The 24,221-nt window shown below is 44.3% G+C and overlaps 1 protein-coding gene across 4 annotated transcripts in view; it reads left to right on the top strand.

The window, feature by feature from the left end:
* Positions 1-24,221, top strand: part of F13A1 (coagulation factor XIII A chain) — a 77,091-nt gene that overhangs the window by 11,207 nt on the left and 41,663 nt on the right. For all 4 annotated transcript variants that reach the window (XM_074827817.1, XM_074827807.1, XM_074827788.1 and 1 more), the window contains 3 exons: positions 167-318; positions 6,045-6,233; positions 17,582-17,833. In XM_074827817.1, coding sequence (XP_074683918.1) covers positions 168-318; positions 6,045-6,233; positions 17,582-17,833 — 592 coding nt within the window. In that variant the 5' untranslated portion in view covers position 167. The remainder of the gene's footprint in view (positions 1-166; positions 319-6,044; positions 6,234-17,581; positions 17,834-24,221) is intronic.

The raw sequence follows: 24,221 nt of genomic DNA, 5'->3' as shown, positions 1-24,221 counted from the left end.
GACTGATGTTTTCTGCCTCTCAGTTTTCATTTATGTGGATCTAAAAATGTGTAGCTCACTGGCACCCCACACTGGTTTTGGTTCTTCGCATCTTACATGTGCCATGCTGGTTCTTGTTTGATTTTTCCTTGCACTATTCCATGGTATTAAAGCATTTTTAATACAGGATGTCTGAAACAATGAGCACCAATGAGGAAAAGAAGAGACCTCCTCTGAATGGGAGAAGGGCCCTCCCAGCAAACAACTCCAATGATGAAGAAAATGAGGTCCCTGAGATGGAGGCTTTTGGATTGCTACCTAGAGGATTTAATCCAAAAGGTACAGTGTACAATTAAGTCATGAGTCTATTTTTACATCTTCCATACTCAGCTCTGCTCAGGTCTGTGAATTAAAACCAAATCACTTTTTTCCTTACATGTTTTGATCTCAGATAGCTTTTATTGCTGCTCGAGAAAAAAACTTGCTAAAAACACCAATGTACATGGAAATGTTACCACAGGTTATGGGTAGGGAAAGTGAGGAGTGGAGAAGCTGAGTGACCAGTTTTCAGCTTGAACTGTGGGAGTGGTTAAAAAAAGGCAAGAATGGGTTTTCCCCGTTTGATCACAACCACCTAGTCACTTTAGGACCTGCTGTCTTCAGGCATGGCTGTGGCAGCACTGGGGTGAAGGGGTCAGGAGGAGCCTCCCCTCTTGATGGCCCTTCTGGTTTGTACAGCCTTAAACTGACTGTGAAACTACTACAAAATGCAGTCTGGCAGGGAAAAATTTTGGTAGATATTCAGCTCACTCATAAAAATGAATGCGAAACTAAAAGGAATCCCCATATTTTTAATTATTCTCCTGTGAAAAGAGTTTCAATTGTTTAGCTGGGAAGACAAATCAATATCGTGGTAGGGGATGGGCAAAACAAACCATATTCTCAGTGCCAACTTTTTGGAGTGAACCTGAAAAAAATAGGTAAGATTTGGTTTAAAGGAAATCAGAATTGGCTCCTGAATGAGTCACCAAGCAAATGACGTTAATTTTTTGGCCTATTTGAAATGAAGAGCGGAACTTGTTGAATGTGACAACTCAGGGCAGCCAGACATAATAATACTTAATGCTCATATGGAACTTTTCATCCAAGCTTGAAAGAGTGCTTAAAAAATGTGGACAAGAACTAACTACTGCATTTTACACAGAGGGAAACAGGTAAAAAGATTTTAAGCGACAAGTTCAAATTTTTATTGCAAAGCATTATTTCTGTAATCCTAATCATGTGCCTTAATTTCATTAAAAAGCCTGAACAAACCGACTGACATGTTAAGACTGTAGAAACTTTGGTTGAACCTTTTCAAACAACCCTGTAGCTCTGGGGCAAGTATGTGTGCTTAAATTGTCAAATGTAATGCAATACAGGTCCTGACTAGACATCATTTCAAACCCAGTATGCTCACAGAACCTGGTGATGTGTAAGAGTGTGGGATACCTTAGAAGGAATGCAGCCTGTAGCTAAAGCCCACCAGTAGCAGGAGAAAGATTCCTATTGCTTTTTGATGTGCTTCTCATCGTGCTCTGAATGAAGTGCAGTGCTGGTGGGCGTGAGCCTCTTGCTTTTCAGAAATGCAATGGGAACAGGAATGTCAGGTTAAGTGAGTTGAGGCAGGAACCCAACATGTGCTTAAGGTGATGCTGCTGGTGAGAAAAACAGCCCTTCAAAGCAAGAGTTCATGTGGCCATAGGATAAACCTGGCTATGGGACTGGTACGGCCAAAAAATAAATTTGTGCATAACAGCAAAACTCCTTTTGTACAGCTGGATCAGCTCTGCTGTGCAGTTCAGTTCTGCAATGCTTGTAGCAACAATGTGGAAGGGGTGACCTGAAGTGAAGGGACTGCAGCAGCATTCCTGTTTCAGTGCACATCAGCTGTGATCTAAGTCTGTGATACCGGCTGATGTAAGTGTGGTCCCTAGACACACGGTTTTGGGGTAGGATGCTTAAGTCACCTGTCAAACCGTGTTAAAGGTTTAGAACCCAATGGAGCTCAGACTGGGGCTTGCATTCAGGCGCTGAGCCTGCCCAGAGCTCTCACAGTGTTGTGCTTGGGGCATAAAGTGAGTGGCTGCAGGCAGAGCAGGAGCAGCAGAGTATGATGGGGCTCTAGCAGCTACGAGCATATTCTTGCAGAGGACTGCTTGTGCCACCTCCTTCCCCTTCTCCTGCACACCTCTACACTTCTGGGTTGTCCAAATTTTGTGTAGTGGTTCCCACGTTTTGTTGCAATAACAAACTGAAGAAAGTATGCAAATGCTTTTATCCCTGCTGTTACAACTGAGGTGTTTTGTAGCCTTTGGGTTAGGATTGGATGCCTGCTATAGACATCTACATGTCCATGTCTTCACCCGTGTGTGATCAGAGTCGACACAGAGCTGTCCAGTGAGTGGGGGTGAGGGCACAGGCTGTCCAGAGAGGCAGTGGGTGTCATTTCCAGGGTGATCTGTACCCTTCTCTCAGCTCCACTGGCTGCAGCAACCAGCCACCAACTGGACATAATAAGAGCCTGCATACCAGGCTCACATCGTTTAGATGCCTAAATTTCACTAGTCCTGCCCTTGATCTGTGCAGTGTAGGTGTCTACAGCTGAGCTAGTCACCCTCGTTTCCCTTGACAGCCAACAAAGAGAAACAGGCATTTTTAGGGTGTGATTCATTTGACCTATTTTAGCTACTACTCTAAGATGAGGTAAAACCCTGTGCTCGACTAGCTCTCTGCTGACACCCACTTCTACTCCGCTGAATCACAGCCGGAGCGAGCGGCAGGGGCTGCCAGGGATGGCTGCCTCCCCAGCCCGGTCAGTGGGCTGCCTGCTGCCAGAGCCCGGCTTGCTTGCGGGAGGAGATGCTCAGTGAGGAGGATGCGCAGCCCCCGAGTGCTTCTTCAGCAAGAAGCCCGTGTCTCCATGAACACGCCTGTGCCATGTCCTCCCCCTGGCTCTTCCTAGCCAGCTCATCTCACTGCAATGTGCTACGAGTGGGCCCGGTGCTTACAGCCGCTCGGTGGGAGGACGCAGCCCCGCGGCCCCACAGTCTGCAAGCTCCCCACGCGCCCTCCTTTGCAAAGTTCGGTGACTTGCCAGGGAATCGTGCTTTCCCTATTAGCAGAGTGATGGGCACCTCCTTTGGAAACTCACTATTCGGTTTGTAATCCAGAGCCCTTTCTCTCTAGTCCTCTTAGAAAGCCTGATGTTTGAAGGCTATTCTTGTTATTCAAAAAGCAGCTCGAGCTTGTGCTCATTTATTTCCATGCAAGCTTAACACTGCAAAAGTTTTAGGAAATCATCAGGCTTCTGCCTCTCGTGCAGCAAACCTGCTTGCAGTAGACAGCAGACCAGGCTAAGGGCAAACCATCAAATGGACCTAACTTCAAAGGAGGCCTGATGGCCACCCGTCCCTCACAAACAGATGAGCAGTGACATGCGCATCCCCTAGAGCCTGCCTTTTGATTGCACCCTGGTGATGGTGTTAGCACATCCCTTACCCTGCTCATCTTATGTCCTCCATAATTACCATTACAGTAATTAACACAGGCTTGGTCACAGGTTGTTTTCATCTGTCAATCTCAACGTACATTTTACCACTAAGAGTGAAAGTGAAATGTTTTCTGCAGGTGTGTACAGCTGCATTTTGATAGGAGCCATGTAAAGTCCTGAGATAAAATGAAGCAAATGCTGAACTGACGGCCCAGGGTGGCTTACCTTTGCAGTTCCTTGAAGGGGGCTAACATGTGAAGGAAGGGCAGGGTCACTGTTGCCTTTTACTTCAGAACATGAGATGAAAACACAACAAACCTTCAACTCCATTTTTATGCCTCCTTGGAAGGAAGGAGAAGCTGAGCCAAAGTTACTGATAGCTTCACCTCACGCAGAGCCCCAAGACATGCAGCTTTTAGATGCAATGCTTTCAGCCTGGGACGGGTTGGGAGAGAGAATGGGAGAGACTCTCCTCTGCCCCCGCTTTACCCCCCTCCTCTGGGAACTTCCTGCCTCACATAATTTAATTGTGAGCTTTGTCAGCTTTGTGAGTGAGCATTGGTAAGTTTTGCAGAGAGGGAGGCAAAGACATGCCCCACTTCATGGAGGGGCAATGAGAATGATTTCTGAGAAAAACACATTTAATGTTTCACACAAAAAACATCTCTGTAACTTCAGCCAGTGCTAACGCCAGTGAGGATCTACAGAAGTTACTCCAGAAGCGTGGAGAATTGAGCAGAGAATAAAAGTGACATTGCCATGGGACTTCAAGCCTGCCTCAGGATTGAACAGGGTATTTCAGCCTTTCTGCAGATTAGGGCTAGCAGGAGAGCAATGGTTTTGGGTTCAGCTGTCCAGGGTTTTTCCTTTAAAGAATCCTCCTGTGTCCTGGGGCAGTTTCCTTTCCTTCTGTTTCCCGAAGGGCAGGGCTACGCAGGTGATGGTAGGACCTGCTCCTGCTGCCCTTATGTCTCCCTCTCCCGTTAGCTGTCACCCAAAGGCCAGGCTGGGTGGCTTGGCTGGGGCAGAAGGACCATGCTGTTGTCCAGGAGTTGCTGCTTGCGGTGCTCTGCTGATGTCTTGAATGCATCCTTGCAGAAGAACAGGGGTAATGCACACGCTGCTGTAGCCTGGAGGCTACACACCCGAGAGGGAGCTGCTCTGCTTCTTGGCCAGAGCAGGCCACTATGCAGTGTCCCCCTGCCTTCAAGGAAAAGCAGTGTGCAAAGCTGTTGTCTGAGCTTTTGCGACATGGCCCACGTTCAGCCCTCAGTGACTCGAATATCCGACTCATTCGCTGAGCACATCATTCCTGCTCACAGTGTACTCAGTAGCAGGCCAAATTAGCCACCATCACGGGTACACACAGCTCCACCAGCTGCTGTAAATGTGCACCTCTTTTTGCCAGGCATGAGTTTGGCTCTGTCATCGTCAGTATAAAATGCAGAAATTAGCTAGTTTCTAACTGTCAGCACCTGGAAGGACAAGCTGACAGCTGCAAATCAAGCTTTACTCTTCTGTCTCTCTCCTAGTGGTGAGCAGTAATGGTCCTCCTGGCAGAGGTTTCATGCTTATCTGCCCAAGCATGTAGGTGAAAGAATGATGTCCAGTTCATTTTCATGTGGTTGCTTGTTGTGTGAGAAGACTCCTATTGTGAAGATCCCCGATATGGTGCAGTCACATAGTTCATGGTGACTGCAAGTGCCTTTGGCTATCACAATGCCACTGGTCATTAGCTGAGCAGACTAGCTTCTAGCAGTGGTAGGCTATAACCCTTTAGACAGCCCTAATTTGAAGGGAGTGAAGCTTTGCCCATGCATGTTATAGATACCTACTGCTGTTTGCCTGTAACTCTATGTTGTAATTATATACTGTAATGTTATATTTAGTTTTCATAAGAAGACACTAATAGCAGTGGAGGTGTACTGAGAAGCTGAGTCTAGACACATGCAGTACACCAAAATCTTATTTAATACAGACAATCTAAGCTCTCAGCTGAATGCAGGATCATTAACTGCCTCTCAGGCTCTCCAGCACTCGATAGTAGTAGCACTTTGCAAATGTTAATGTATTTCATCATCACAAAACCCCTGTGAATTTGTGTTTTACAAATGGAGGGCTGCAAGAAGGGAGATGTGAAGCCACAGATGTCAAAGGCCCACTGGTTGCACTGGTAAACTCGTGACAGAAAGGCCCAGACTTGCAGAAAGCTGATGCCAAAGGAAAGACAGAGCCCAACTATCCTTGGGGACATTCAGCTTTCCACCCATAGCAACCTGCTCTTTCTGCAATTGTTTTTGCCATTCAATAGAAGCCTTGCAGCCTCTGTGAAAATGGCAGGTGGACAGAGAAGTGTCAGTCCATAAGTCCCCACTCAGCCAAGAGGATGTTAGCCCCAAACAAATCCAGCATGGTGTTTCTCGATGAGGCAACGCTGGGGAAGTGGAGGACAGGGCCTCTAATGATGTTGATATCAGTATTGATATTCCAACTTACCGACTCCTTCACTCTGTTCATTTATGCGTGTCTGCAGATTACCTGCGTGTTGTGGACATTCATATGTTCAAGGAGCCCCACGAGATCAACAAGCAGCAGCACCACACTGACAAGTACTACAGCCCCAAGTTGATAGTGCGTCGGGGACAGCCTTTCCAAATCCAGATTGACTTCAACCGCCCCTACAAGCCAGAGACAGACCAATTCTGGTTGGAGTATTTGATAGGTAAGTGCTGTGTTGTACCAGCAAAGTAAGGTTGAAGAGTCTCTCATAAACAGTTATGCAGCAGTACTTAATGGCTGGGTCTTTTCCTGTTACGATTGAAAAACCATAAAAACAGGCTTAACCATAGGCAAGGAAGTGCTTTTCTAAACAGAGTCTGAATCCTTACTTGAGAAAGACAGCAGAAATGCTTGTGAGAGAAGAAGGAGCCATATTTGGGGCTTTCTGTTTAGCAAGAAGCGGTACTTCATTGAGCATTCAGTTATCTCTGGTTAATGCTGTATGGCAATGCTGAAAGGTAAGTGGAATGGGCAACATCTTTTATTAGTGTTTAGGAGATGCAGGGAGGAGGAGTCTATTGTTTGAGGTGGGAGAGATGACTATGTATGAACTGGGATAACAAAACGTTGAGTACACAAGGGGGAAAAATTACGCAGGGTGGAAGAATAGGAGGCATTGCAACTTCACAGCCTGCATTTACAGCCAACTTGGAGTTGTTCAGAAATTGTAGCTTTGAGCCAGGGACTAACTCAGGGCCACATCAGAGGCTTTCTTGATTTACTGCAAAAAGAGCAAGAAAGCATTTTTCCTCTCACTGACAAGATCTTAATCAGAGACCCAGGTCCTAATGTACCTGTTGGCTCATTGAAGGTACGGGACTAGAGAAGGGCATGACCTCGCTAGAGGTGGGGAAGAGCAAGAGACAGAGTGAGGCTTCCTGCTGTGCTCCAAAGATGGCCCCACTGAACACCTCTCCCTGCATCACAGCTCTGGGAAAGCCCCAGCTTCATCTAGAGTGATATGGGAGTTTCTGCGTTAAGACGTCAATGTTCCCCTTATAAACTCTTTAAAGTAGGTTTAAATTGATGTTTTAATTTACTTTCCTGAGAGATGCAGTTCCGAAATTTGTAACATTGATTTTTTTCCACCGTTGAATTATGATGATGTAGACATTTATTAGATTTGTTGCCTTTTAAAGCTAGATGGGTGTTTATCTCTTAAACATATGTGCAGTGAAAAGGTTACTGTCTGCACATTTTTTTTCGTGGGTCTCTTCTTTCTAATTTAAATTAGGGTTGGGAGGCATGTTATGACAGTCCAGTGAATGATTGGCTGAACAGCCACAAGTGCCTTTAAAAATTTAATATGCATAAATATCATTAGTTCTTTTGGGATTTAATTAAATTCAAGACTGTTCCCTTAATCTTTATATGTTTAAAACAAACAGCTGTAGTAAGAAGAAGTGGAAAATGGAACATTTGTTTTTTATTGCATTGTGTGCAGTTTGCATTTGTTTTAATCAACTATTCTATATTGGAAGAAGAAATTTAACACTTCTTTTGACATCGCACAGTCCATTTAAGAGAACATATTCACTTATTTTCCTGTTGCTCTTTCCTAACACATCTGTCCATGGTTTGTACCTTGAATCTCTAAGCATGGATAAAAATCCCCTCATCCTCAGCGATGGTAGGAATGGGGTTAAATGCAGCCCGAGCCAGGGGAGACTTTGCAACAAACTCAGCTCTGAATGATTACAGCCCTGAGTCTGTGGTTGACTTCCCCTCCCTGTTCTTCACTGTTGCTGTTCTTTCTGTGAAATGGGAACGGGAAAGCTGATGTCCCATGTTTGGTGGCTGGCAATCAGCTGAAGGAAAGAGCTGCATATACAGGATAATATAAAATGCTATTGTCCTCCACTGCTTTTTAAGTGTCTGCTTCTGTGAGCACCGCTACCCTCTTGCTACAAGGAATTTAGCTCACAGAGATTCAACTGGGAGAAGAGATGTTCAAGCTTCTCTTCTAGGAACTGGTTAATACTCAGTGCTCCATAAATGTTCTCCTTACGCACATGTGGTGAAAACACAGTACTTTGTTCTCAGAGGCTAGCAACGGAAAGCAAAACAAAAACAGTCCACAAAGGAGAAGGAAATTATTCAGAGATGATCTGCTTGACTCTTGCTACTTATCTTTTTAGTGGCAAGTCCAATGTTTAATGCCCTGAAGGGGAGAAAGAGGAGATTTCCTGTACTTAGGAAAGGGCACTGAGTGCTCAAGGTTTCAGTGCTGTGCTCTCAAACCTTCTGTCATGGGGACACATGGCCATTTTCATCCAGGATTTTTCTGTTCGTCTGCCTGAAGAGCGGGCATTCACCTTTCTAATGCCAGCTGCCTGAAAAACAGAGCCAAGTCCAAAATCTGTTGCCTAGGCTGGCTCTGTGAGCAGAGGAGGGAGGCAGGCACCTCCAGGTGGCAGTTTAGCCCTGCTGTCTTAAAATGGGATGAACTCTTCCGGATTTTTTTTCTTCCTCCATTGACTCTCCCCCGTAGACCAGGCTCTGACTTTAAGATCACCAAAGGCAGGCAAGGTGGATCTTACCCTTTGGTACTGTCAGGCAGAATCTACACCTAGGGACTGGTTCAGACAACAACTATACAGCAGAGACAGCTTGAGCTCAGAGAACCTTTTTTGCATTGAAATAAGGGGTATACCTCCTAGGAAAGTGCTGGGTTTGAGAGATTGAAGTGATGGACACACAGAAATATTGGCAAGTGGTTGTGAAATGACCTTTCCAAGGAGCTATCTGTGTGCCTGAGCAGTAGATTTCAAACGTTGCAGCAGAACTGTACAATAGCTCTAGGTTGGAGGGACTTCTGGAGGTCTCATGTCCAAGCCCTTGCTCAAAGCAGGTCCAACTTGCTCCGGCTGCTCAGGGCCTTGCCATAGGGACAGGTTTTGAGTATCTCCAGGGGTGGTGACGTTACCCCAAGCAATGTGTACCAGGCTGTCCACGAGCTGTAGAATCTCTTGCGTGTTTCAGGGTGCTATTCTCATAAGGTCCAAAGATACTTTTGGTAGTGACAACTGGCCTTGGCTCCCAGGGAATTCAGCTGGAGCTGGTAAAACAATGTCTCTTTTTGCAGGGCTGTGCCTACAGTGAGGGCTGTTTATACAACAGCACCGTACAGAAATTATTAGTGCCCAGCACTGGAAATTTCCCAGCATTGATGTTAATCCATCACAGAATTTTATCCATTAAAGACTAATTTTGCTCCTGAAAAATGTGACAATGGTAATGACTTGATCCTCTGTGTGTGTAGAACTATGCTGTTTCCTTTATTCCCTAAAATTTAGTTTTACTTCTCTTTTTTTCCTCTTATTTTTGCTTCTTTTGCATCATTAAAAAGATGATTAATGAAGCAAGTAAAGCAAGTAGAGACTGCTTAATCCTTCTAATTGATAATGAATCAAGGGTACCTGGGACAAATGCATCTTGCATCATGTGAAACTAGGTCTGAAACACTCACAGAACAATCTTTAGTAACAATTTTTTTAATCCACAGTTCATTTGAACACCATTCACACAGAATCTAGAATTCATGGGTTAAATTGTGTAAACAAATATATATATGTAAACATATAAATAATTCACCCCAATCACTTGAAAGTCACTTTTGCTGATACTCTTCTGTGATGGTTCCTTATGACTAAAGTCCTTTTTGCTTTAACAGACTGTTTACCATAGAGTCATCATCGGTGAAACTGGCTGAAGTGCTAACATGTGAATTATTCAGTTTTGCAGATAATGCTTCATTAAATTAGGCCCATACTTGTCTGCCCAAGTATGGAAAGCAATGAATGTGCCAAAAAAATCCACATGGAAAAATACCCACTTATAAAAAGTAATGGGATGTTATTCCAGTTCTCATGCTGGACTGCAGCTCTGCCTCGGTACCTGTGGTTTGGGAACTGCTCCATCACCACATATTTCCTTCCTCGCAGCCCACTTCCTGGCTTTAATGAGAGGAAAGGTGAGCATCACCCCTTGGGAAATACTCATTTTATTGGTCTGAGATTGAGATGAAAGAGCCACAAGAGAAGTGTAGATGCTGTGCTTGCATCCAGTTCCCCACAGAGGGAACAATTTCAGTTTTCTTGGAGCCCCAGGGAGTCCAGAGGAGCCAATGACTCCTTCACCCATCTTGATCTCTCCTGACTACTGCCTTCATGGTGACGGGGATACTTTGTGCTGCTCTTGGCTTTCCACAGTGTGGGGTTCAGCCCGGCTGAACCTGCACCTGGGGCAGCCAGTTTGGCATGAGTGCTGCAAAGTTTCCAGTCACTGCTGTACTGGCAGTGATTTCTTTGAAAAAATAGATGTGTGATTAGATGGGCTTATATGGCCTTCAATCTTGCTTTTAGTAGTAGTTTCCTGTACGTGGCTGTAAATCCTAGAGTGGTTGATGAGTTTATATGGTGCATCCTTACTCTAATGATATATTTCCCCACATCCTCATAAATTGTTGTCTATTTGTATTTTCCTTAAATGACTTCATAAATCTATATATATTGGTCTAGCCCTAAATATTATTATGAACATTTTATTCATTGGCATACTTCTGGAATGACCATAAATCCCAGTCCTCTATACTACTATCACATTTCCACACGTGTGCATGTGTGGACACCCACACACCTGCCCATATGCACTCTGCAGGCTTCTATAAATCATTGGCTTTTGGCCTGAGATGAGAGCAGAGACTTACTGCTCCTTTTTCTTCCCAGACCTGCTTCAGAGGAATAGTTATAAACACATGAATGCAGCTAAGAACATAAAGATGTTAGAGCTGATCCCTTGTGGCTTGTTTAGGTGACACCAAATTCCCACTTATAGCCAGAGGGGCATCTGAGTACAACTAAATAACCAGGGGCCTGATTCAGGACATCCATGCCAGAATCAGTGGAGCTCTTCATACTGTTCTACAGTGTCCGCAGCCTTTCCCTGATTTCACAGCAGTACTGGGACATGGGTTATTCCAGGAGGGTTGAGGGTTGTTCTTTTTGTCAGGCAGTAAATCTTAGTGGGAAGTATTGGTACCCCTCTGCTGTCACCTGTCCTCCTCAACAGCTGTGGGACAGGGCAGGTGGTAGCCAATGGAGAGGCTGGAACATGAGGCATCCCTCCGGCACCTCAGATAAGATCTTGAGCTGAGTTCTGCCTCTGGAAAAAAGTTGCTTATTGGAAAAAGTTGGATTTCGATATTTTTAGGAACCTTCTTGGCATTATACAAGACCAACTAACTCTGGTGCTGGGGGAAAACTCTGTTGGTGTTGATATGTAACACAATACTGAGAGTTTATTAAATCACTATATCCCTGTTTAATGAAGAACTACAAAAATTGAATGAAAAATACAGAAACTGCTGATGGTCTAAACATGGAGTCCCATTTTGGGGGAGAAAGAATAATTTATTAGCAGTGGAACACATTTCCTAGAGATTGACTCCAGACAGAGAAGAGACCTGTTTGTCAGCTCTTAGCAAACAACAAACCTCTTACTTTCTGAACAAGGGCATTGGGGCATTTTTTTCCACCCCTCTAGAATTCCCAGCCAGGCCCAGAGGAGCAGAGAAGAGTGAGTCCCTCGATGTGCTCTGTGAATGTGGTATTTCATGCAAAGGAATCTTTATCTTTATTATGCTCTCCTTTTGCACTGCTGCAGCAGCGTCAAATGGCACATAAAATATAGCTGTATTTTTTAATGGTTTTAATAGCTAAGGTGCGTGACTCCAATGTGTGTTTTACAACTGTAAAGTACTAGAAACATTCATTGCTGGGACAGAGTGATCAGATGTTAAGGATTCCTAACTGGAGCCATGAGCAAAAATTATTTCAAGATATTTGGGTTTCCTACATTTCCAAGTTTGTATGCAGCACTTCTGAAGGCAATGGAATTTGAGGGTGGGAGGAACCCAGATGTGATATTCAAGTCGTGGCTTAAAGACACTGCTGGCTTTTACAAAAATTTGTTTCTCCTTCTTGTTTCTCTTGATTGTTTGGGATTTTATTAGAGCATTTATCTCCTTCCTTCCTTCCTTCCTTCCTTCCTTCCTTCCTTCCTTCCTTCCTTCCTTCCTTCCTTCCTTCCTTCCTTCCTTCCTTCCTTCCTTCCTTCCTTCCTTCCTTCCTTCCTTCCTTCCTTCCTTCCTTCCTTCCTTCCTTCCCCTCCTCCTCTTTCTCTTTTCCTCCTCCTTCTTTCTCTTCTTCTTTTCTTCTCTTTCTCTTCTTCTTCTTTCTCTTTTTCCTTTTCTAACATTTGTCATAGTTATTCATAGCGATTAATAAAAGCATGGTCCTAGTATGCTAACACCCATCCCCAGGCTGCTTGCTACAATAAGGCTTACCTCTGCTACACAGCTACTGTACTTGTGGCTTTCAGCTCAAATTTATTTATCAACCTGTCACAATTATTATACTTCCATGGCTGCCACTGAAATGGATTCTTTACCCTTTGTATGAAAGAGTGTGTCTATGTAAAACAAAGGAACCTAGTAGTAAAACTTAACCTTACTGTGTGTAATGTATGCCCCGAAGGGAGACAGATTCCTCAACTCCTTTAAAAACAATCTTCTAAGAGGGTTCCAAAAAAGACCATTGAGAAATAGCTTTGTTCACCTCCCTCTCTTCTGAGGTATACTACTTCCATCAGGGAGGAAATGTCCTCTGAAGCTCCCTGTATCTCTAATCTCTGTGCTACCAAATTTCTCCTCCTCCTTACCGAAAGTAAAACATCTACTCCCTTGTGTAGGGCCTATACAAGAGTACCCGTCACTCCCTCTACTGGCTGTGCTAACAGCACAGTGCTAACTCAGCAGTGGCATTTAGGAGCTGTTTAATGCATGCACACATATGGCAGGCAATGTGTATATTCACTGGGGTTCAAGGGAAAAACTAAACTAGATGGAGATAGGGGCTTCCAGGGACTGGGCAGGGGAGGAGGATGAGAAGGAGTATCATCTGAGCAAGGCCTGGTTCCTGTTAGTCACTTGTAAGGAACAGCCGCAGAACTGGATAACCGGAGGAGGAGTGCTCGTGTTTTGCCAGCTGAACTTGCTGTACCTATCCCTCACTCTCGCTTGGTTGCTGTAAATCCCTCTCTGGTGTGGCACTTTTATCCAGAATTAAACACAGCTTGCCTCCCTGTCTGACGAGCCCAGAGCTGACATGCTAAGGAGCTAAGACATATATTAAAAATAACTCGCTTTGAATGCATGTGTGTAGCCACAGTTCTGTGTTTTAGACATCTCATTCTTTTGCTGCTGCATAAATAGACTTTGGTAAGGTTTAACAAACACTGCACTCTGCTTTTTGCCCTGTAAAGTGTGTGTGTCTGTGTGTGTCTGTGTGTGTGTGTCTGTGTCTCTGTCTGTCTGTCTACCTCCTACATGCCCACATCCACAGATGCTCCAGTCATGGTGCATTTTGCTATGTAGACCTTCACTGATGTTTGTTTACATTCAAAGCCTTGTCATGCAGCACTGAGGGAGACCTGAGCTCCTTTTACAGCGACAGCAGCTATTTTGCTCCTCTTCTCCCAGGTGCCTGGAAACTCCAGAAGGTGTAGACCTTTGTTGAGCTGCAACTGAAGTGAGCAGGAGTTTTAGGAGCCCAGGTTGGATAGCTACAGAAACCAAGGTGGGATAAGAAAGAAGTATCAAAGGGTTGCAGGCCTGTGCACTGTGCAGCAGAGGAAATAGCTGTTTGTGCCATTAAACCTTCCGTGCAAGGGAGGATTCTGTAAAAATAATGTCTTCTGGTGGTATAAGCATCTAGCATTGAAATGCACCTAGCATTGAAATGCAGAGAGTTGGAGGCCTGTGAAAGAGGGTCACTGTGAATTCTTTCCTGTCCTCTTCTGCCTTGAAGGCAGGACAGTCAGCAGCCCCTGCTCAGTGCCTGATATCTTCTAAATTGCAAAAGGAGCCTATAAAAAATTTACCCTGTGTCTGGTGGTAATAGTGCAGCAACCTCCAGGCTTTCTGAGCGCTCAGGCTGGATTTCTCCATTTCCATGTGCTGTTAGAGCAGACAGGGACATCCCAAAAACATGATGTCACGCAACAACTTTGTCTTTCACAGAGCAATTGGCTGTGAAATGTCCTCACGTGAGGGCCAGGGCCTCCTACACCCAAAGCACACGTGAGCATCGGGGCGGGGGGGTGCGGGGGGCCAACCACAAAGAACTGGCTGTGGAACGTGGCTCAGGCTGCCAACTCCTGGAGCAAATCAGAGCAGGAGAAATCCTGAGCCAGCTGATGCTGCTGGCAGAAGCGCCCTCCTGTCAGCATAAAAAGAGTTTATCTTCTCTACATGGCTCCTGGTCCTGACATACACCCAAACACCCTCCTGCCTCTGTGTGGGTTGGGTTAGCACCAGATACCCTGCAGAGAGTGCTCTGCCAAGCGTTCGCAGGCTTTTGGTAATGAGTCTTTGGATAACACTGAATCTTCTTCCTTAGAGACTCTTAACACAGAGAATGCAATCACTGCTGCATGTTATCCCTTCTGAGCAAGGGCTGACATTACCAGTACCCCAACTATGAGCCAAAGTTGGCCCTACATTTTCACTGCAGCCGAAAATGTGTGCTCAAGATGTAGAAAAAAGTCAAATGGCCAAGCCATCCTGAGAGGACTTCCCTACGATGTTGATAAACCTATGTAAGGATTATTTTGCCAGCAACCTTAGCATGTAATGCCAAAGTTACTCAGCTTTATAGCGTTCTAGTATCAAGACAACAGATGTGTGTGTATGAAACTAGTGTGGCTGGTGATGTCAGGTGTCTAGATGTGTGATTACAATTCAGCTCCACAAGCTCCTGTCAGGAGTAACAATTCCCTTCCTCTTCCATTTGCATTTCGGTTTTTGTTTCAGAAGATTAGGGAACCTGTCCTCTCTTCAAAGACAACGTTGGAAATTGCTTACTGTGCTCTTGAGGGCTCTTCCCAGTCTTCCTCATGGGTTCAGGATTTATGCAACTATTAGCGAGCACAGAACCCTCCTTGTCTGTCAGAAGCAAATGTTGTTCTCTTGTATTTACTGTTTAATTTAACATCTGCAGGTTATCCTGACTTCTAGGATATCCCTTCCCTGGCATCTATGCTATGTCTGCAGGGATGCAGGCAATACCCCAGAGTGTCTTCTCCTCATGGATGAGCAAGATAGTGCAGTGACTTCTCTCTCTTACTATATGGGAGCAGCTGTGTGGGGCATGCATGGGCTCTGGGCAGAAAGGACCTTGCATACTCCTCAGCAGCAGCTACAGGTGTTCCCTCCCTCCTGTCAAGCAACAGGTATATTAGGGTGTCCTGTGGTTTTGCATGCAAAAGGGACCTTTGTTTGGAAGTGCAAATGGAGTTTTGCATGTTAGGGCTTCAGAGAAGTGAGAATACTGGAGACTTGGTATACTTTGCAGAACCTGCTATGAGGGTGCCAGTGATGAGATTTCCATAAGAACATCTTGCCAAAGGCCTCATGACCTCTTTGAGATCCTATCTGGTTCCTATAGGCAGATTTACCGGGGAGTGATTCTGCAGCCTCTCCATGTGTATGTGGTGCACATGGACGTGGTGGTGCAAAGTCCCTGCCACAGCACAGCTCCTTCTGTCCCCAGTAGGCTCCTACACCAATGTGCAGCTTCCAGTGAAGGTAATAATGTCAGTTCCTAACCATGTTAAAATAGTAATCTCTCCCCACTCCTACCTTTCTGAAGGAGGTATTTTTAAAAGTAGCACTTGTTAATGGTTTTCAGGGAAGTCAGTTCAATTACTTGGTTTGCTCTGCTGCTTTGTTTGCGTGGGCTGTTTTTAAAAAAAAAACAATTATGTCAAAACTAGAAGTAAAATATCAACTGTAGAGGCAAGCTGGGTCATACCCAGTTTCACTACAAAGAACAAGGATATGTTCAGCTCTCAGATCACAGTTGTTAGCAGGCACAAAACTCTCATCTTTGTTACCTCTATAGGCTCTTCTCTCTAGACTGGCTTTCCTTTGACAGCTTATATTTGAAGTGTCCGGTGCTTTATCTTCTAGTGTTTTCTATTGATTTTGCTCTCTTATTCTAGTCCTTTTTTTCTTCTGTAAGTCTTTCTCTTCTGTTGCATCCCTCACTGATCTGAATGGGTTTCATGGGTTACAGCGTTCCTGGACAACAGGGCAAAGTGGGCTATTTAGGTGCACTGAATATCTGCAAAATGGAAATTGATGTGCACCGAATAATCTCTTGGATGACGCAGAGTAGTCTCAGATTTCTTGTTGTGGCAGCTCACGAGCTTCAAATTCAAAGCTGGAGTTGTCCTTTCCCAGAATGTAGCAGTGTTCAGATCTGGGATTATCTCTACATCAGCTGTATAAAAATAAGCAAGAAATTCAACGCCCTTGTGAGTTTAATTTTGAAGTTCTTAAATAGTAGGAATGAAAAATATAGAAGTCTGTCTCTCTGTCTGCCATCATTGCTTTTGGTTACCCTATTTTTGAATGAGAGAGTCTGACTTTCAGCCTAAAATATGAAACGAAGAATAGATTTGAGAATGAGATAAGGAACGCAGCCTTCTCACAAGTGTCTTTTCTGTCTATGCTGCTGGTTGGCTTCCAGATATAGTTTGGCTCTACCTCAGGCTCAAAGGGTGGATCCTCACACAACTTTGAAAACTGGCAGTGTACATGTTTACATGTAGCCTATCCGTCTAGATGTTTTTTATAGTTGGCAGAGCAAGACAGGCTTCTCTGGTGTGTGACTTGTCTTACTATGAGGTAGGCTATCACATGTGGTACTTTGGAGGTGTGTCATACTTTGGGACCCATTGCTTGCAGACAAAGTTTGGCTGTCCAACCCAGATGCGCTCATCTATACTCTAGGTGTCCAGAGTTGGTTCCCACTCTGTCAGTGAGGACTGGATGCTTGGGAGGAACTGAGCACTGGGTATCTGCTGGTGGACTGACTTGTATTATTTCTTCCATCTGTGTGTACTTGGCACAAAAGAACACTTGGTCTCTGCTTGTCAGTGCACTAATGCAGTGAGAAGAATGAGGTTCTGCTCTGATAAAGAGCCCCAAAGCCAAAGTCTGTGCCCTAGTGGGCACTTGCATGCTAGTGACGAGGGTGGTGGGTACATCAAAGTTACCAATGGTGTAGCTGACACCAAGGCAAGGAACAAGCTGGAGGGCAGCTCACTGCACTAGGATAAACAGCGATGAGCAAGGAAAGCCTGGAACAGCCCCTGCTTATGCTGCCAGGGCTACACTCCTCACCGTGCCCAAGCCAGTGAGACTGAAGCTTGCTGGAGCAAGATGGATGGGGGTGTCTGCACAGGCTGCCTGCTGGGAGGTGTTGCATGTATTCGTGTGGCTGTACTGCCAAGTGACCAGGCACTGTGTGAAGCAATGAGGGAGGCAGGTGGTTTCCGCCCACTAAAACTTGTCACCTCTGTTGAAAAGAAGATGAAGGGACTGAGGACTGACATGAAATTAAGAAACTGTCAAAACAAGGCAAACCTTTTCACTTCTCTCTCCAGGTCGCTACCCACAGCAAAACAAAGGGACCTACATCCCAATCCTAGTAGGTAATGCGCTGAAACCTGGCGAGTGGGGAGCCAAGATTACACACAAGGAGAACAACTCCATTCGCCTGACCATCATGTCCTCTGCCACTTGCATTGTTGGGAAGTTTCGCCTGTACATTGCTGTCTGGACTCCCTTTGGCATCCTCCGGACACACAGAAACTCGGCAACCGACACTTACATCCTGTTCAATCCCTGGTGCCAGCGTAAGTACCTTATCAAAGGTTCACACTTTCTGCTGCCAGGCTTATTGGGTTTTGGGAGGGGGTGGTCCAGGAAGGGGAGCCAAGGAGGTTGGAGACATGCCAGTTTGGGTCTGAAAATTATATAGTAACTCTGCCAAGAGGCAAGTTTTTCAGGCTGCGGAATAGCCCTGTGTGAGTGGTGCTCCATGCTGTAGATCTGTGCCTGTGCTCTAGCTGCACTCTGCAGTTTTATGAGGCCAAGCCTGTGTTTACTAGCTCGGGCAGTGCGATGATGCTCCATTTCTCATAGTAAATATACCCCAAGGCTTTGCTCTGGCTTTAACAGGCATCAGCGTGAGCTTCCTGCTTGCCTGTGTGTGCCTTAAACTGACAAGTCAATACGGGCATGGTTTTTATGGGTTTTGGTGTGGGGCAGGATGTGGCAGTGTCCCATATTCTGTTGAGTTAATTGCTGATAGCCACATTTAGAATTGAACATCTCAGGTTTTGCCTGCAGGAATTCAATGGGAGCTGCTGCTCCTGCACAGGTTGGATGAAGTCAACCTGCTGTGGCATCACTGGTGGTGCCTTCCTGCCACTACACAGCATTTGCCTTATAACTTCCCCTTTAGTGGTGACTGATTACTACCAACCCTGTCTAATACGAGGAACAGAACATTTTGCAAATGAGCCTTTTTTTATAATCCAGTGGGTTGAAGAACAACTTTTTTTTTTTTTTTTTTTTTAATCTCCCTAGATCCTGGGTAAAATCAGCACTTACGCTGATGGAATTGTGTTTTACGCAATGAACTCCATGTGTGGCTTTAAGGAGAGGGCAAGGAGGACCAGAGAGGTTTGGCTCAGCCTTCTGACAGGCTGTAGCACTGTCTCAGCTTCCGACACTTGTAAGGCTCCAAGTCATACATATTGCTGTATATTTAGGTCACCAGCTAACTTTAATATTCTCCCGCCACCCTTCCTTCGTATTTCAATATTTTTACCAGAGTATTTGCATCAAATAATCCTGTATGAAACAAGGGCCATCCTACCGAGTGATGAGTAAGTTTAGTGTTATTAATAGAGTCCATTATTCAGCTGCACTACTGTCAGTACATTGAATGATTTGTGCTGAATTCATTACTTGCCCCTGGTCCAAGGGAATATAAGCAATGATTAGCTTATACATTATTTAGGAAGATATATGTTAACGCTAAATAAAGCAGAGTTAGTTAAGCAGGAACAGGAGTGAAAGCCAGGGCCCAAGACTCTGCAACACCATGAGATACTCCTGAAAGCAGCATAGAGGTAGGTACCTTAGAGCAGCATGTTAAGAAGTAAGTCTGGGAGAGGAAGGATAGTGTATAATAGAAAGAGAGGAATCTTTGCCAAAGATGTGACCCATTGGTGAGCAGACAAAACTGCTAAAGGTTTGTGAAGGCATCATCAGCCTGTCATATCTCCAGCTAGGGAGGTGCAATTCTCCACCCCAAGGTAGAACATCCCCTGTCTTTAGTCCTGGGTATCATAACAGCCAGTTTGTTAGCCAGCATGGTGACTCTGCAGTGGCTCAGCACCTCTTTGGAAAGGGATAAACCCCAAAGAAAAAGCTTCTTAAATTGCCTCAGGTTGCCTCATGACTAGCATACAACTAGTTAGGGCTGCATACAGCCCTGATATGGAGAAAAACTGCGATGTGGGGGGCTTGACTACCCCGCTGTGGTGTAACTGGGACCATACAGGCTGATTCAAGGTGCTAGTCAGGGTGTGGGAAGGGGAAAATCAAGCCCTTCTTTGCACCTCCTTCCCCACCAGCCCTGTGTGACTGATCCACCTCTGTTTATGGAATGTGGGTGCTTTGCTCTCCTATGCCCTCACACCTGAGCTGAATGGGGCCAAAAGCCAGCAAGATTAAAACCACAGCATGGAGCAAATCCGCAGGGAGCAAGACATTCAGTAGTTGCCTCCAACAGCAGCAGCCATTGGCAAGGCTGATGGAAGAGTTCTGCCCCAGGAAAGCAAAAGAGAGTTTCTGGTCAGCAAGGATGTGCTATGTGCCCCCAGGCCCAGGGGAGGCAACTCAGGGTCACCCCTGGAGAACCACATTTTCATCTCCAGCTTGCATGCTCAGGTGTGTCTCAGTGACTTCAGGTTCTGTCCCTTGCTGACTATTGTAGTTTTTGTTTTCTTCGTGTTTCATTTGGATTTGGATTTATTCTCATTTCTTGCCCCTACTTTCTTTACTCTGAGGTAGTTTGGGCTAATTGGCTCCCACATCTGCTTTTTCCCCCTGTCCTTGTGTTAGAAAACCAGGGACTGTTTCTCTACACTTTATCTCCTGGTTGGAAAAGATTGTTCAGTGGAATGACAAAAGGGTATAAAAACTCAGGCAGTTAAAGTACAGAGAAAACAGTAGCTTGAAAATCTCCTAGACTTGTTTGTTGGGTTAATAGCTAAGCAGAAAAGTCTGAGTGAAAAGCCTCATTAAAAAGAGAGAAGGCTGATGCCAGGAATGAACGGGGATTGTTATTGCAGGGAGCAGAGTATGGGCTCTGTCAGTGTCTAGTGCAGTTTTCCGACTCATCATTTTGGAGAAACATCAGTGTGTCGGTATGAGCTTTTCTTTAAGACAGAGGCATTTGTGCCCTTTCTTATTACTCCTTTTCTCACTGTAGTTCAGTTTTGACATATCTTCCCAGCCAGGGCTGTGTTCTTTTTTCTGCTGTTTCAGAACAAGATTGAATACTTTACCAGTCAAACTACAGAGTACTTTGCTTCCAAAATCATCAGATGCTTTTATATGTTCTTATTCCCTTAGCTACATTTAACACTGATCACCAAGGATACTTCAAGGGTGTAGATGCAGGGCCTGATCCTGCAAAATGATATACACCAGCCCCAAACATCTGGGAATTCAGCAAGCTAGTTGAGATTTCACATACTCAGATGAAATTTGCATTACTTAAGTGAGGTAAAGCCTGTGAGGAGAGGCAGCAACTTTTCTTCAGCCAGCTGACATAGTTGGGAAAAACAGATGTGCTTTTGGGCATGCAGAGCCCTCTTCAGTTCTGAAACAGAAGCTACAAATGGCAAGTAGTTAAGGATAACTTAACTTAACTTGTACCGGTATCAGACTACATGAAAGCAGCGAAGGGCTCTTTTGATCTTGGATACTGTGAGCTCTTTCCAAGAAGGCGCTGAGCCCCAGCAACTTTCTGCTGGGGAACATTCAGAGCTTATCAGGAAAGGGCCTTGCATTGACTTGTGTGGCTCTCTCACAGGTGGAGATCCATAGTGTATCTGAGCAAGTTGCAGACTTTGTGGGCTGAGGTATGTATTTCATTCACCCAAGCCTCCTGCAAAGGGCGTTATATTTAAGCAATTAAATATATTGCAACTTTATTGAGTCAGTTGCATATTTCTGCTGCTTAAATGTCCTAATGCAGTTTGAGGATTAGTAACATGTGGTTGACTTTGGACTCCTCTCACATGTTACCAGTCATCCAAATTTGCCCCAATAACATTTTCTTGTGTTTATAGCTAAATCTTAAATTTGATCTCTTGTATCATAGATTCCATGTGGGCAAAATTCACACAGAGCTTCATCCTTTTTCTACATTAATGTAGGCAAGCACTAGCAGTTACAAGGCAGCATACTGATCTTGGTCCTGGGTGGAGTGAGTTTTGTAGATAACTGTGCTTAGCTCTTGCAGCTCTGTGTTTGCCACAGTGCTGTCCTCATCCCAGCAAGATCCCTGGGAGTTTTGTGCTTCCAGTGAGGCCCAGCCTTTCATTCCTGGCTTTCCAGGGGAGCATGTTGAAGGGAAGGTGGGTGCTCAGGGCAACCTTGCCACCTCCACCTGTCTGCTGGTGCCGCTATGCTCAGCAGTCACTGTGCGAAGAAATCTCATTTCCAACTCCAGGCAGTTGCTGTGCTGGGGATGGCGTCCCCCCATACTGGGTAGATCCCCTCATGCTTGTTCACCTTCCCAAATTGAAAGGGATGCTCTGCACTCCTCATCTCTTTTACAAGGAGCCTGTGTTCAGTGGGATTCCTCGCCTGCTGTACTCTCTTCACATGAAGTGTATTTTCAACTTATCCATCTTCAGAGAAGCATAGAGGCTAATTTGCTTTTTTGTAGCATTGCTAGTGTCTTTGTAATTTCCCAGGATAAAAGGAGTGAAAAAAACCCCTAAACTGCTAGAGAAAAAGAACAAACAAACCCAGCACATTTCTGTGGAATTCTTCTGTTTGTCAGATGTGAACCTCCACTTGCACAAAATAATTAGGACTTGTACTATGCAGAGCACACTTAGCATCAAAGTAGTCACAAGTGCCTTGTGTTTTCTTCTAAACAATCTCAAGGGTAGTGAAAGCTGTCAAAAATCAAAGCAGCTTGCTTTTCTGTGAAACACAAAAGACCTTTTTACTTTATCAAAAACCACAAATATTTTAAAATAATTGACAGAGAAGTTGATCAATTTTCATCTGATTTAACAAAGATCACGCAGTCTCAAAATGACATAAGCATCTCAATTGATACAAACCAGATCAATATTGATATTTTCAATCCCTGAAAGAAAGCAACAGCTGTCAATAAGGCATATGCACACACTCCACTGAATGCGTAACTGTACAGAAGAAGGTGTGAGTTCTCCTTCTTTAAATGATTTGTCTGTACTATTTGTGTGGACGGGCTTTAATGAAATACAAAGCTCAGTGAGAGAAGGCATATACTTGTTCAATCAGCAAATCAGGCAGATACGGCCTAATGAAACAGAGCCTAGATGATCTGGAACATCTGCAACATATTTAGTGGGATGTTACGCAGAACTGGTTTAGAGCTGGGAGCTGGTCCTCAAAAAGTCATGTAATATACAGTTGCATAAGTATGAGAGTCCCTGCTGGCATAAATGACTGCAGCTTTTTGATTCACTGTCAAGTTTTAGTGCTCTCTTTCACCTGGTAGCCTCTGAATATAATAAACCCATGATCTTCTGCTGTGTGCCTGGGTACAGGTTGTCTAGATCATGGGTAGTGACAAGCCTTTAAAGAAACTTCTTGATGGCCCAACCAGGTGAATACCACCACCCCGCCAAATGCAAGAGTAGGTCTCAGCCCTGCCCACCCTAGGGAAAACCCAGTAAAACCCACTGCTTCTCCATTTGCTTGGATTCAGTCGTAGTCTGCAGAGCCTGTACAGCAACCCTATCAAAAGCATAACAACAAGCGGTGATCTCCTCAAATGCAATAAAGGCTTCTTATATCTAACACCTGCTTCCCTATCATTCTTTGAACACCAATGTAGAGGTCATTATGTTACATATCTATGCATAATCCCTTCTGTATATATAGACATAGAGGTATAAATATATCTTCAGAGAAGACAAAACTTCCAGCAGGGTCAGCTGTGAGGGCTGGCAAAACCCTTCACCTAACTGAAGCCAGTGTGAGTTTTGCCATTTATTTTTTTAGAGGGCTCAGATTTTAGCTTACTTTCAGCCAAATTGCAGTTTTATGAGCTTTTGAGGATGAGGTTTAGAAGGAAGTACAAATCTGATTTGCATTTCAACAAAATACAACAAATCAATAGGCTTTTAAAAGTGAAATGATCATCTAGGAATTTGTAGTGGGATGCTGAAGAAATCCACTATGGCAGTAGTGAGTGGTAGTTTTGTACTCGCCTGTATCAAACTATCAAAGGTTATTGTTTCCCTTTAATTTGCTGTCTAGTACCACATTACTGATTTTCTCAAATGAACTAATTCCCATAGTATTAGTTGTTAAGCTGTATCTCTTAGTCTCAAAATACAAGCGTTGGCACAGGAAAGAAATCCTCAACTATTCTAGGATCCCAGAATCACAACCTACTTCATACTTACCTGTGAATGTCTGAATAGTTTCATGTCATTCAGGGTTATTTATGAATGTTAATAATGGGTTTACGTATGTGAATCATGTTTGCAGGGTGAGGGTCCTTGCATATGCTCTTGACTCTTGATATAAGACCAATCTAGGATATACCCTTTGTATATGTTTTGATAAAGATCTCTTCCAATTACTTCCAGTTTTCACTTGGACACTTGAATTTCTTCTTATATTAGCTGGTCAGTCAAGCTGCATGGGGGAGTGATACTCCAGTCAATAATTTGCATACAGAAAAAGCAATCAAACCCTTCTGTTAATACACTATAAAAACTGTATTCCATTTTTTTAACGCACTACAGATTTTTCATTAGATCTCTTGACTCAAGCTGTTTTCCATTAACATTAATAAGTTTGAAATTGTTCTTTGATCTGTTTGTGTGGATGCAGAATTGCATCATGGTGCTTCAACTTTTAAATTAGTGGTACACAGTAATCATAAAAATTCTTGATAAGATGTGACATTTTAATTGTACTTTACAGATC

Source organism: Strix aluco, chromosome 1, assembly GCF_031877795.1.
Source record: "Strix aluco isolate bStrAlu1 chromosome 1, bStrAlu1.hap1, whole genome shotgun sequence".
NCBI classification, from domain to species: Eukaryota; Metazoa; Chordata; class Aves; order Strigiformes; family Strigidae; genus Strix; species Strix aluco.
This window is presented reverse-complemented; position numbering and strand designations above follow the sequence as displayed.